Here is a 15,317-nt window from a genome sequence, read left to right as displayed (position 1 = left end):
ATTTCTTTTAGTTCTGGATGCTGGAAGTTCAAAATCAAGGCGCTGTCAGATTCGATGTCTGATGAGGATCCACTTCCTATTTCACAGAAGGTTAAGGGATCTATCTAGGGTCTTTTATAAAGGCACTAATCTCATGACCTCTTCTCTCTCCACCTCCAAATACCATCACATTAAGAATTAGGTTTAAACATATGAATTTTAGGGAGAAACAATCATTCAGTTCATCACAAGTACTTACTGAGTAAGTCTCTTTGAGAGGGTGACATTTAGGCAGACTTGAAGAAGAAGAAGAAGAAGAGGTAGCCACAAACATACCTGGATAAAAGATGTAGTAAGCAGAGGAAACATGCCATGCAAAGATTTGATTAAAAATAAGGATGTCAGGGAGGCAGCAGTGAGTTAGAGTGAGGCGACCCAGTAACAGATGAGATCCAAGTGGTACATAGGACCATGGTAAGGGCATCAATTATTATTCAGAATGAAAAAAGCCATTGTGGGGCTGTGAACAGGAAGAGACATGATCTATTTAATATTTAAAAAGAATCTTTGGCTTCCCTATACAGATTTTGCTGTAAGAAGGTTGATTAGAAGTCCATTGCAATAAAACAGGCAAGAGATAATGTGGTATATGGGTCAAGGTGGTCCTACATAGTAGATGTTAGGTGTTAGAAAAGAAAAGCTAAGGATGTTTCTGAGATTTCTGGACTGAATAAAGAGCATGGAGCCCTCAATAACTGAGGTGGAAAAAGCAACAGATAAACTAGGTTTTGGTCAGGAAGATCAGAATTTGAGTTTGGGTATGTTAATTTTGAGACATCTATTAGACACCCAAGTGGAGATCCTAAGTAGGAGAAATATTTGGCAAGAGTCATACTTTGAGGGTTTATTGGCATACAGATGGTCTTTAAAGACATGAGAATGTGTTAGATCACAGTGGGCGTGAGTGTAGATAAAGAGAACCAAGACACAAGAAAAGGCAGAGGAGGGGAGAGTGGGTGGTGGGTAGAAAGAAGAAACCAGCAAAGAAATTGAGAAGAATCATAAGTAAGATAAGAAAATAAGTAAAGAAAATATAACAAACAGGACCAAGTCAAATCTACTCTGTCAAATGCTGCTAATATATCAAGTAGGATGAGATAGGCTAGCATACCTCTAGTGGATTTGGTACAGAAGAATTGAAGGTAGATCAGAAACTGAAAACGGAAAAACAGGTTAGATAGCCTGGCGTGGAGGCTTTCTCTGGTAACAAATATGCCATCCTAAGGTATTAAGACAATTCCTTCCCTGAAAATACAGATTAGTATCTAGCTTGTATTAGAGTCCCTATAATCTGATGAATCAATGTAGGGCCCCCAGAAATTCCTTAACAGCACCTACTCAACCAAAGTCTAGCTGCTCCCTTTACTTGAGAAATGACATGAGCCTATGAGTATATCTATTGCTAGCTCTAGAATTTTTAAACCTAGTTAATTCTGATCTAAATAACTGAGATTTTAGAGTTTCTATAATTATCTTGGGATTCAGGGAAGTCTGTATCAACACTCTCAAAAATTTGGGTATGCTAAACTTTATAAAATAAACCGATAAGCCCTTCTCACTTTTTTTAAGTGAAGAATCTTTACAATTTTTTACCGACCTTCAGCCTATAGACAACCATTGAGGTTTTTCTTCCTTATATTAAAAAAATAAAGTAATACTTTTTCCATTCTGTATCTTCAAAGACTCTATACACAGCATGTACAAGTAATAATGACACAAATTATAGAGTCATAGTTTTGGATGCTGCATAAACAGTTAATAACAAAAAAAATGGTAATTATATAGGTCATGTTTTATAGGAAAATATTCTATCTTCTAAATCTTCCAAATTATTCATTTTCAAAAGCATGCAAGAAAAAAAAAAAAAGAATATTGACGGAAGGGTGCCTAGAGGTATTAGAAGACAATGGCAGATCATGAAAATGATATAAAACGTTAAGGGTTAAGAAATTGTCAGAAACATATAAACCATTATAAAATCCTGTTAATATGAACATATGACCATTTTTAACACAAGACCATTTATAAGGCTATTATGTGGAGTAGGTAGTACATAGATAGTGGATAATTTCAGGATAATATTTTTAATATTTTGTAGTCTCAAAAAAATATTTCTGGGACATAGGTTCTTGGAAAGAGTACAGAGATTCATTAGTTCTCAGTGACACGTAAGGCAAAGAATACATTGGTAAGCACCTCACCAGTGTACCTAGGACTCTTGAGTGGCTCCTCTGATTGTGACCCATTTTGTGCCACTCTTTTTCCATCAATGTGTTAATGTAGAAAGAAATAACTAAAAAGATTGATAGTGGTATTCATTTCCATATATTAATCTTAAGTATCTATATCTCATGATTTTACAATATAGCTGCACCCCACATGACAAAATTTTGTTTAAAGAATGTATTTCTTGGGCCTTATGCAGAAGGGCTCTTCATTGAAGTACCAAAACTTTCTTCTAAGATAATTTTGCTTATATTGTCTAGACCTCAAAGCATGACTTAAAATAATATAATAAGCCTGGAAAAACTAAATGCATATACATTAACACACATGTACATATATTCATTTATGTTATATGTAATGAAATTATAAAGGAAAACTGAGGGAATAATTAACTCTAGAATCAAGAGGATGGCTACCCTTAGGTTACAGTAAAAAAGATATGATTTTGATGAGGTCCTTAGAACTCCAAGGTATTGGTTGCCTATTTTTTAAGCTGAGCAATAGATTTATGGGTGCTGGATTTACATATAATCTATTTTATTTTAAAATTTGGAAAAAGGAAAGTCACACATAAGAAATGTTATATCATGAACATCTGAGTTTTTGTTTTTTTTTTTTTTTAAATGAGATTTATCTATGGCACCTGGAGAGATTTTAATACTACCTCACAGCAACATCATGGTCTTTTCTATATTTTTTTTTTTTTTTCAGTCCGAAAGGATATAGTCCGCATCCTTCCCAGTTTAGATGTTGAAGTTAAAGACATTACTGATAGTTATGATGCCAACTGGTTTCTTCAGCTGTTATCTATACAAGATCTTTCTGAAATGACTGATAAAGAGTTCCCCATAGTGGCTGAAGTCATAGAAGCGCCTCAAGGAAACCAACTACCCAGAAGCATTTTACAGCCTGGCAAAACCATTGTGATTCACAAAAAGTACCAGGCATCAAGGATCTTAGCTTCAGAAATTAGAAGCAATTTTCCTAAAAGACACTTCTTAATCCCCACTAGCTATAAAGGCAAATTCAAGCGGCGACCTCGGGAATTTCCAACAGCCTATGACCTTGAGATAGCAAAGAGTGAAAAGGAACATCTCCACGTGGTGGCCACCAAAGCCTTTCATTCCCCTCATGATGAGTTGTCATCCGTATCTGTTGGAGACCAGTTTCTAGTGCATCACTCACAGACGACGGAAATCCTCTGTGAGGGAATCAAAAAAGTGGTTAATGTTCTGGCCTGTAAAAAAATCCTCAAAAAGTCCTATGAGGCAGCACTGCTCCCTTTGTACATGGAAGGAGGCTTTGTAGAGGTGATTCATGATAAGAAACAGTACCAGATTTCCGAACTTTGTGCACAGTTCCACTTGCCCTTCAATGTGAAGGTATCCGTGAGAGATCTTTCCATTGCAGAAGACATTTTGGCGGCTACACCAGGACTACAGTTGGAAGAAGCTATCACAGACTCTTATCTCCTCATAAGTGACTTTGCCAACCCCAAGGAGTGTTGGGAAATTCCTGTTGGCCGCTTTAATATGACTGTTCAGTCAGTTAGTAATTTGTCTCAAGATACACCATCATTTCTAGTCAGGACTCTGATCGAAGAGATCACTGAAGAGCAATATTACATGATGCGGAGATATGAAAGCTCATTCTTGCACCCTCCACCCCGCCCTCCCAAACATCCCTCAGTAGAGGAAACAAAGTTAACTTTGCTAAAGTTAGCAGGAAAAAGGACAGTGGGTCTGCCTAAGTCTCCCAAGGTAAGGCTATGATTTTGCAATTTTTCCTCTTGAGTGTTTTTCTTGAGGCAATTTATTTCAAGTCTCTTCTGAGTTTATTTTTTGCTTACTTTTCTTTCTTTCATGCTATGTTTGAAATGAGCCTTTCCGATGTACAGTAGATGAATGAACATCAACAGAGAATAAGCTGTTGCAGCATTTTGATGCTTAACCAGTAGATGTGACAAGAAGTTTGTATTGAATTAGACAGCAGGAATTTTTTTTTGACCCAAATTGCCGTTTCAATGGTTTTGGTAATTAGGAATGTTTTATAGGGTGCCTCAAAAGCAAATCTCTTTTATTTTGGAAGTATTGTTTATTTTTTCTAGGTAAGGTTGTTTTAATACTTCATCCAGGAAATGAGTGTACAAAAAATTCTCTTCTAGGGTTTACCAGTAGCATGCAACTATAACACATGTCTTCATTTTGTTTTAAGTGCAGAAAGATGTAAAAATATCTTGGCAGAACCGTGTGTGAGCATATGAGCATCTGCCCACATTCTGCCTATCTGGGAACTGTAATCTTTAACAGTTCTATTGAAAAACAAAATCGATAAAATTGCAGACAGTATGAGATCATTACAGAACCAACAACTCCATAACCATGCTAAAGATTTGGAGAGAGAAGAGGTTGCAGCTTCATTTCTACTTGAAGTTTTTTCCTCTTGAAAACTGCCTGCTGAGTGGCTGGAAAGCACTTGCCCTTACACCATTAAGCGTAGGTCGTTTATTTGGCCGGCAGTGTTTCCATGGTATGTGGAAGGAGTGCATTCTGGCTTGGCAGATGTTGTGCTAGCAGCTTAGGGAAACAAAGCTATTAGTAAAACAAAGAGAGATGCTGTGTTTACTCTCTGTACTCAAGAATGATAGCTGCCTCAGGCTTCCAGTATGTGGGTATGGAACTCTTTTTAATTCTAAATTTCAAAGTTTGCATTCTGATTATATGCTGGAGAAATCTAGTTAGGATCTTCAAACTCATCTTCAGAAGAAGATAAAACCAGCCTAAATTTTCCTCCCAGAAAAACAATTTCGAAGGAGTCATTTTGAATTAAACAACTTTTCCCAAATAATGTTGATTAACAGGCTTCTATTAATGTGGAAGATATCTGGTTTCTCCTGTTTAATATATGTTTATTACTGAATTGAATGGTGTGAGAGATGGAATGCTGTTTTTTTTTGAAGTGGTAAGCAGAACAATGTCCTGTTTGCCCACCCCCCAAATCCTTCACAAGGTGTTCATGCCTAAACCTTCAGAACCTGTGAATATGTCATATTGGATAGCAAAAGAGACTGTTATGGCGTGAATGATTCTGAGACCCACGGAACCAATTGAGATTAATTATGAGCCTTTATTAGCCAGCCCGCGACTGACTCTTTATCACGCAGGGCTAGAGGAGATCAGCCTCCAGCTTTCAGAGGAGGCAGTTGATAAAGCTTAAGACCATATCCTGGTGGTCTCCTGAACAAGCAAGCAGATTACAGAAGTGGAAGTTGGCTGTTAGCATATCTTTGCCCGGAACAACACCCTTAATTAACAAGTAAATGGATTACAGAAGCAGACATTGGCCATCTTTATATCTTATACAATACACTTCCTAAACCACACACAAGCAAGTAGGACAACTTCTGGTATCTAAAGATATTTCTTCTCTGTAGCTGACTTAGCTAGTTGGCTCACTTGAAAATTTTCCACCCTTAACAAGACTTTGCGCATGCACTTAAAATTAAGGACCATAAAATGAGGAGATTATTTTGGATTATCTAGGTAGGTCCAATTTAATCATAGGAGTCATTAAAAGAAACTTTTCCAGTTGAGGTCAGGGTCAGAGATATGGGACTACAGAATTGTCAGAGAAATGTATCATTGCTGACTTTGAAGATAGAGGAAAGGAGCATTGAGCCACGGCATGCAGATGGTGTCTAGAAGCTAGAAAAGACAAGGAAATCTTCTTCCTAGAAGTTCAGAATCAGAATTCAGCTGTGCCCATATATTGATTTTAGCCAATGAGACTCATGTAAGATTCCTGACTTACAGAACTCTAAGATAATAAAGTTGTCCTGTTTAAGACACCAAGTTTATGTTATGGTGACAATAGAAAGCTAATATAGGACATAAGTTGGGAGGGAGGAATAAGTAAAAACTTAAGATAGGAAAATCTATACTTAAGTTAGAACTTGTTTTGTTGACAAAGTAGCTACTTTTTTTTATTATTGTTTTTTTCTTTTTTTAAACGAATTTATTAGCTCATGTACCCATGGAGAACCTAAGGGTACAACTGAGCTCCAGGAACAGTTGGAAGCAGGATCTCGTTTATAGCCAGACTGGGCTTTACTTTTCATCACACATTGATTTATTTTCACAGGCTAGTTTTAATCATACAAGGCACAATATTTCTGATAGTTTCTGCATCTCATAGTTTCATCTTTAGGAAAGAATACGATCTCTTTGTTAGGTTCCAATTTAAAAACAGAAGGGTTTTGGATCACATAAAATAATGCTATACCTAGGCTACTCTTTTGGAAAACTCTCCCATCTTTCCCCTCCATTTTTCCTATACTCTCACACTTTTACTGCACTCACAACACTTCTCACACCAGATGTGTGGGAGTTTTCTCACACCAAGCAATTCTTTGACACCAGCTGGGTATACTACAACTTAATTCTGACACTATCTCTTATCTTATAGGCTAAGGGCTTAGTTTTGCAAGACTGATCCCACTCCACTTCATATGTCAATCACAAGCAGTAAGTCTCCAAGTTACCCACAACTTCTAACTGACTTGGCTACAAATCAGAGGTTTTCTTGATCCTCTCCTCGGATTTGATTAATTTGCTAGAGTGGCTCACAGAATTCAGGGAAATACCTTTGTCATTTTATTAAAGGATATAATGAAGGATATAGATAAACAGTCAGATAAAGAGATATATGAAAGGTAAGGTCAGGGAAGGTCCTGAGCTCAGGAACTTCTGTCCCCAGTCTAATTGGAACGTGCCACTCTCCTGATCCGTGAATGTTTTCACCAACCTAGAAGCTCTCCAAACTCCATACTTTGGAGAATTTTTGTGGAGACTTTCTCACATAGATATGATCAGTTATTAACTCCATTTTCAGTCCCTCTTTCTTCTCTAGAAAACTAGAGGGAGGCGGTGGGGCTGAAAAATCCCAAACTGCTAATGATGGCGTGGTATTTCTGGTGACCAAGCCCCATCCAAGAGACATCCAAGGGCCCACCCAGAGTTACCTCCATAGAACAAAAGGCACCTCTACTATCCAGGAAATTCAAAAAGATTTAGGAATCCTGCATCGGGTACCTAGTGCTCTTATTACTTAGGAAATTACAACAAGGGTTTCAGGAGCTCTGAACCAGGAACCGGAGGCAGAGACAAATATATTTTCTATTATCTCTTAGCTACTAAAATAAAACTAATAAAGTCTTTGATGAAATTTGTACATATGGAATTCCAAATCAACTTAATAATTTCTAATTGCTTCTCCACTGGTCAGACCCCAAATGGATTCTGGTATCTAGTTCTGAGTCCTACTTCAAAAGAATATTGATTAACTGAAGTTTGATGTTTGTTAAGATGCTGAGTTGTTTGTTAAGACTGAAACCGGACGGCAGCCAAGTCTGGGCTTCGTACTGCCTGTGGCGCTCAGGCAATAGGTTGATACAGGAGTTGAGCTATTTGAATAAGCGTTTATTGTCAGGGCACCGGTGATCTGAGAAGACACCAGGTTAACACCTTTAAAAATCGCCTTCCTTTCTCAGTCCAGTCTAGGTATTTAAGGGAAAATCTGGGCATTATTCCAGGGGCTACGTGACATTTCTGTTGTGTTTCATGGACCCTTCCCTCTGGTAACATGGTCCTCTCTGGTGGTGTTAGCAAAAGGAACAAAGATGTGAGCAGTCTGGAAAGAATGCTAGACCATAAAGATTGTGATCAGTAAGCATAAGGGCATTAATCATAAGTTTCAGGGTAACTTTCTATGGCAGGGGATGTTCCAAGCTCTGGGTCAGGCCGCGGGAGACAATCTGTTGTTAAGCTATAGGGCAAGGAAAGGTGAGTCCAGGGACTCTGTGAGGCTCTCTACGACAGGGGGCCCATCCGGGCCCTTCTTCAAGATGATAAAAGTTCCAGAAACCATTTTCATCTAAGGACCTATTGAGGGAACTGAGTGGTAGTCTAAACTTGAATGACTTGGTACTAGATGATATTAGTTATTTTATACATTCTAAGAATCACTCTGTAGCAAAGAGTACATTATTTTTCATTACAACATTGGTTGAGAGTCAAGGGAGGACAATTTGGGTTTAATATGTTGGAACAGATTTCTTGTCCCTAAAAAGGTTACAGCAGAAACTAGGAAACCCTAAGTCAGTGATGTCAGGAGATTCCTGCTTGTTTGAAAGTTTATCAATCAGTTCAGCAGGGTCTACGATTTTTTGTTTATAATTAGTTCCATCAAATCTAGTGTGGTGAAAAACTACATTTTCCCTGAAATCACTTTAAAATGTCAGAAGATACTATAATTTATCTATGTTCAGACCTATTGATCTCATTTTCAACATTTTTTTTTTTTTTTACCACAAAGATAGGAATCTGCTTGGTGAATATTTTTTTTGTAATATAAATGGAAGCTCTGTCAGTTTCTGCATAATCTATTTGAAAAGTTTTGCAAACAACTATTTCTTATTATCACAATGCCGTCCTCCCATATATTTCTTGTATGTTACTTGTGATATCTGCATTAAAGCTTTTCTATCTATGTATTCTTTTAAGATGATTGGATAAAACATTTGTAGCAGAAAATTGAGAATTGTAATGTGGATAAGAGCAGGGGCAGGTGAGAGGGGGATAGAGATATCAACAAAGATGACAACACATATCAAAGCCTATGAAGTTTTACATTGAAGGATTTTATTGTTACTTTGGTAACTAACTGTTTAAGAGAATGATGTATGGGGTCTAAACAAAGAGATGAGAATATATCAAGTGACCCCTAAAATTCTTTTTAGGCTTATGACAATGTAGAAATAGTATCTTTAAGATCTGTGCATTCTGATTCTTTATCAGATTAAAACGATGTTATAAAATGATTAAATAAATAAGCCTGGGCCTGAAATTGTGTTTTAAATAGAAATGTGGTTGCCTAGACTCTCCTTTCCTAAAGGTTAGTTTCTATGTCAAAGTAGTTTCAGATAGCTTGAAAGAAAATATACTCACTGGAGTTTTTGCCTGTCAAAATATATATGGCTATGACTTCTGAGCGCCACATAGGAAAAACGTAACTTCTGTATTCTGATGAAAGAGCCTATAACCAGATAGAAAAACAAATCTTTGGTTGAAAGATGAGATATTTCACTCCTTCAGAGTCTGCAACTGGGACCAGAAATCTTGCATTTCACTAACTCTGTTTGGCCATTTATTGCCCAAATGTCCACTTTGCTCCCAGAATTTCTAGATTTCTGTCTGGCAAAGACACCCATAGGAGACATTAAGGCCAAGAGCAAGGGAGGCAGTTATGGCAAGATACTGTGAATTGAACAGAAAACAAACCCTGTACCAGAATTGGAATGAAGGCTGCAAAAGGCAGAAGGAGAGCAATAGTTTCTGGGAGCTGCGGAGAGAACACTTCAGCAGCTGCTGCTGGGAGCGAGGACTTACTTCTGATCTGGTGTGCCAGTTAGGGTGGCTGAAAAGGGTTGAAGTGATCCAAAATCCTGGACTGAATCTAGATCTTTAGAGAATTGTATTATATCGATTTATTTGTCATCTAGCAGAAGTCTCCAACTTTTTTGGCACCAGGAACTGGTGCTCCCATGAGAATCTAATGCCTGATGATCCTAGACGGTGATGCTAGCTCTGGGGAGCACCTGCAAATACAGATGAAACTTCGCTCACTTGCTCGCTGCTCACCTCCTGCTGTGCAGCCGGGTTCCTAACAGGTCACAGATTGGTAACGGTCCGTGGCTTTGGGATTTGGGGGCCCCTGATCTTTAGGATTTAGAAGGTTTCACACACAAAAATGATGTGACTTGTTGTTGTTATTGTTTTTGTGTTTGACATAAAGACATTCTGCCAATGTCTTTATAGACATTGGAGTGTTTGGATTTGTAACCAACTCTGCATTTCTGCAAACTGCTATCTATCTACTCTTGGTGTGTCCTCTTGGTCTAACATAGAAGCTATAAGTCTATTTCCCTGTGAATAGGGAAAATTAATGTTTTAGCAATTTTCAAAGACCAAAGGTAAAGCTGGCAGAACAAGGACATACTCTAAAAATGGAGGCCTTCAATTTGATTAATAAGAAAAATAAAAGAACTTATGATTTTTCTTTAAAATGTTGATGAATTTTAACTGTGAGATACAACTCAACATATTTCAGCAGGTATGTGAGCAGTTCTTAGGGCAAAACACATACAGATTGATACACCATTGTTTTTGTGTTGCCTGAGGTTTATAGTCCAGGAAATGACATGAGCCTGTAAACAGCTAACTAGAGTAAGAAGAGGTAAAAAAGATGGGAAGAAAGGGCAAGGAACAAATAAATGAAGTGCTGAGTTGGAAATCAGATAGAGTTTGAACTGACTACTTGGAGGTAGAAACCTGAGCCCACTGGGAAATGCAGAATATTTATGGGTTCTTTTTGTACTTCTAGAAGTGGGAGAGTAGTCATAACTTTTAAAGTTTTACTCTATGCATGACATGCTACATTAATGCTTGTAGCTAGATAGCAAAAGAATGGTTTAGATGAGTTTTAAATAAAAAAGAATTGATGAAATTAAAACATTTGAAAACATTGCCTGATTTTAAAGGAATTTTGACCGAAAAAAAAAAAATGAAGATGTTATCGAACTACTAATAAAATATGCATTCTCTCTAGAGAATTTATGTCCAAAGAACGTTGTTTCCGTTGTGAGGTAATTGAAGTATACCTCTACTTGGAAATACTTGAATAAACCAAAATTTTGGCCCCTTTTGAGCTTTCAACCAACTGAGAATGTTCTCACTGGAAGAGTGAGGAGAGGCTGATGAAAAACATTTAGTTAATACTGTTCCTCACCTCCCTCTCCCATCTGTGGAGTCAAGAACTAAAATGCCACCAAATATATGATTATCATATTTTCACTCTTTAGCTGCAAAAAAAAAAAAAAATGTGAATTAAAGATAATATTTTCTCAGTGGGTTGACAAAATATGGAGTGTATCGAATAAAATTTGGAATACATTCATTCACATTAGATTTCTGGCTTTTACAAAGGCTAGAATAGCTTTCACTTTCTTAAATAGCCATAACCTAGAAATCCCTATTTAGAAATTATCAGTTTTAACAGAAGAATCAGCAATTTGGAATGTTTAATGCACAGTATGTATAAAGTGAAAGCACTTGAATCACCAACTTTCTATAATCCCTTTAGGAATTTTAGTGCTTAGAATCATTAAGTTGAATGTAGGCTCACTAGATAATTAAGTTCTGTTCTTTGAGCTCACTATCTTCAGTTTTATTTTTTTATTATTATTATTTAAAAAAATCTGAAGTAGTTGGAGAAATCTAGAGGGGCTAAGTTCCAACTGGCTTTGCAGTTCCCAAAACTGATTTATCCAAGTTTTCCATTACTGCATTTATCAGTTCTGAATTTGTTTTAGAATAAAAACCTTGCCTAGAAATAAATTGGTAAGACATAGCTATATATCTGAGCAAATAACTTTTACTACAACTCCCCAGTTTCTTGCAAGTCAACCATTACTTTAAATCTTTTGGTGGTGTTTTCAGTGATGTCAGATGCACATAAATGAAAACATTTATACTTTGCTTCCCAAATCAAATTTTCTGGGTAAATGTTAAGATAGAAAATGAGTATAAGATGGTTATAAAAGAATGCATAAGAATAGGCTCTCAAAAATCAGTATTTTCTTCTCAAATTTTGAAAAGTAGAGAACTTAAGAAGAAAAATAAATTATCTTAAAAATAGAAAGTATAAGTCAAAATGAACTTTGAATTTAAGAGACCAGAGGGTACATAAACCCTCTAAAAATTCATAGAAATAGAAACGATTCATATAAATGCATTATTTAAGGGCAAACTCTCAGCCAGCCTTTTACAGCACTAAACTTTTTTTTTTTATTGTACTTCATCCAGAAGCTAACTTCAATGTGATCATAATGTCTTAGAAAACCTCTATCCAGTTCTTAATTATCAAGATACACTTCTAATAGAATGTTACTTTTAGCTATTTTGTAAGATATACATTTATTATGAGCATTTATTATGAACTAATTACATAGCTAATTTTAAATCTGATGAGGAGAGAAAAAAATAAGATGAAATTCTATAAATCAGAATGCCACTGACTAAAAAATTAGCCGAACAGAATAAATTTATATATTAAAGACCATAAGAACGTCTATTATTATTTATGTGGACACAAAGTTGAAAAGTGCTGATTGTAAAATTATGGAGTTACACAATATATAAAAATCAAGAAATATCCGTTCCCCTGGTATAAGAGATAAAAATATAACTTTAATTTGTGAAATTATGCTTATTTAGATAATTAAACTCTATATTTGTTTGTCCTTAACAGAAGTTTGTTGCATTCCAATGCTTTCCGAATCTTAACTAATATTTAAAAAGTATACAATTACCACTTATGAAACAGGATAAAACATAAAGTCATGGGAAGTGTGTTTTCTCGATTGTTATCCAAGAACGGGAATTGCCCTACCCAAGCTATTCTCTTCATTGTCTCTGGTCCCAGCTTCTCTCCCTGAGCTGTAATCATTTCCACATTTTCCATTCATACTAGATTCTTCTCCAGCCAAATTCTCTCTCACAGGGTTTTCAGGCATTCTATTTTCAATAAACTATCCTAAGGTCTACGATACAGACTGGTCTCAGTCTTTCGTAATTAAAAAACCACTGTTACTGGCATTATGCTAGGGGCTTACGTGTATTATTATCTTATTTAATTTTTTCACAGAGCTTCATGAAATGGTACTGTTACTATTCTTATTTGGCAGAGGAGATAATTAAGGCTCAGAGGTGTATAATGTGTCATGGTTACCAGTGATACTCAGATTGCCAAATTTTATGGTCAGTCCTCAATATCATATTATTTGAACACTAGGCAATAAATTACACAATTGGACACCTCCAACTTTCTGAAATCCTTTCTTTGTCTTCTGAAACATCATGCACTCCTTGTTTCCTCATACTATAGTCGTTGAATATCTTCTTGAATTTTTTTGCTGGTTCTTCCTCTGGTCTTCCTTAACTATAAATGTCCGAGTACCTTAGAGCTTAATCCTCAATCTCTTCTCTTTGTTAAAGAGCTCAGAATAATGGACACATTCTTAATAAACCAAAGAAAAATTCAGAGTATATTACTACAGTGAAGAAGACTAGAACTATATAATTGCAATAAAAAACTGAAGAGAAAGATTTAAAAATCTATTGGTTTGCATTTCTTTATATATCACTCTCATTATACATTGTATATAAAATGCTTTTAAATTATTTATACCAACAATTGTTTTAAAATGTTAATATTATTATTATTATTATTATTATTATTATTATTACAACTGTTCATACTTATTTTTGTTTCATAGATACAAAACCTTAATTGTGTTCCATATTCTGTGATAAGCACTGGAGATACATTAGGTGAATGAAATATAGTCTGTACCTTGAGGAGGCTTTCTGTCTAATGGATTAGACACAGGAAAACAGATAACTGCAGTATAATAACTGGAGAGGATAGAGCTGTTAAATGGAGAGGACAGATTTGGGAGACAGTTTGTTAGGATACCTTATCAAATTTTCGGGTTGATCTCAGAAAAGGCTATTTAGATGTCCAGGATGAAATACCTAAGTTTAGACAAGTAGAATCAGTCAGATGTAGAGTGACATTTAGTGTGATCCAACCAGAAGGAACATCATGTGTTGGTGATAGTGCAACGGCATAGGGGTTTATAATGGCTGTAGCATAGAGTAATAATATGAGCGGGGAGAAGCAAGCAGGGTCATATCAAGAGAGTTGTGTCATTCCTGTGTTTCTTAGCGCAGGGATCACAGTTGTTTAGTTCACTTCTTAATCATTCCGTTATAGATGGAAAATGAGACATCTTCAACAGCAGCTTCTTAGGTTTTCTGTCTGTCATACCATGCTCTCCCAATGGTCAGATCTCAGTCTTCATGTTACCTCATCAATCTTTTACCTGGTTCAGTCATCAGGTGCTTACATAATTGTGAACCCCTCTCTCCTTGGCTAACTTCCTAAGGATCGCTAAGGTTGACAACTCAAGTGTCAGCAAATATCCAGTCATCATTATCTGGAAGGATAAGTTCCAAGACCCCAGTGGGTACCTAAAACCATGAATAGTGCCAAATCCTATATATATTATGTTTTCCATATATATATATATTTATTTTGGCCTGTTCATACACCCCCACACACACACATACATACATACACACCACACCCCCACACACACATACACCTATCATAAAGTTTAATTCATAAATTAGGTACAGTAAAAGATTAAAAACAACAACTAATAATAAAATGGAATCGTTATAATAACACACTGGAATAAATGTTATGTGAATGTGGTCTCTCTCTCCGTGATAAGTGAGATGGTTACCAAGGGTCTAGTGGGTGGGGAGCATACATAGCATGGATACACTGGGTGGGACAGAGCAGGATCGCTCTATGTTGTTACCTGTTCTAAGGAAATTTCCTTAGCGCTCCTCTCCCTCCCTATGCCCCTCGCTCAGTTTGTGTTGTGTTCCCAAATCGAGTTTCCACAACAGGCCTTACAAACTATTACAACACTTACTATAAAGCGTTATAATGGCTCTTTTACTTATTTATCATGTTAATTCAACCCTGTGCTTCTTTAGGCCTAGGAGTATATATTTGTATTTGCTTTCTTAATGTTTCATTAAAGTTCCTGATACAGAGCAATCGCTCAATAAATGTTTGTGGGAGGAAAAAAGAAGGGAGGAAAAAAGAAAAGAAGGAAGGGAGGAAGAAAGAAAATTTATTTTATTTTTCTCTAAATAAATTCCTTTGCAGTCCATGCATTTTAAAGTCTGCAAAATATCTCAGTTTAGATAAGTGCTAGGGCATTTCTCCTTACCTCAGGTCAAGGAAAAGAAAGGTTAAGAAGTTAGCAAGGTGAGAAAAGATTATTTTGCAGAGAGTTAATTACATCCTGTGAATTTTTTATCCTAAACACTATGGGTAAAGGAATTTGGGTTTTTCTC

General features: G+C 36.2%; 1 protein-coding gene across 1 annotated transcript in view; it reads left to right on the top strand.

The window, feature by feature from the left end:
* The window catches only part of THEMIS (thymocyte selection associated), a 164,215-nt gene that overhangs the window by 81,027 nt on the left and 67,871 nt on the right, over positions 1-15,317 (top strand). Inside the window, exon 4 of the mRNA XM_006926155.1 lies at positions 2,977-4,025. Within this exon, the coding sequence (XP_006926217.1) occupies positions 2,977-4,025 (1,049 nt within the window). The remainder of the gene's footprint in view (positions 1-2,976; positions 4,026-15,317) is intronic.

Source organism: Pteropus alecto, unplaced genomic scaffold (assembly GCF_000325575.1).
Source record: "Pteropus alecto unplaced genomic scaffold, ASM32557v1 scaffold79, whole genome shotgun sequence".
Lineage (NCBI taxonomy): Eukaryota > Metazoa > Chordata > Mammalia > Chiroptera > Pteropodidae > Pteropus > Pteropus alecto.
The sequence above is the reverse complement of the archived record's forward strand: the minus strand, read 5'-3'. Positions and strand labels throughout refer to the sequence as shown.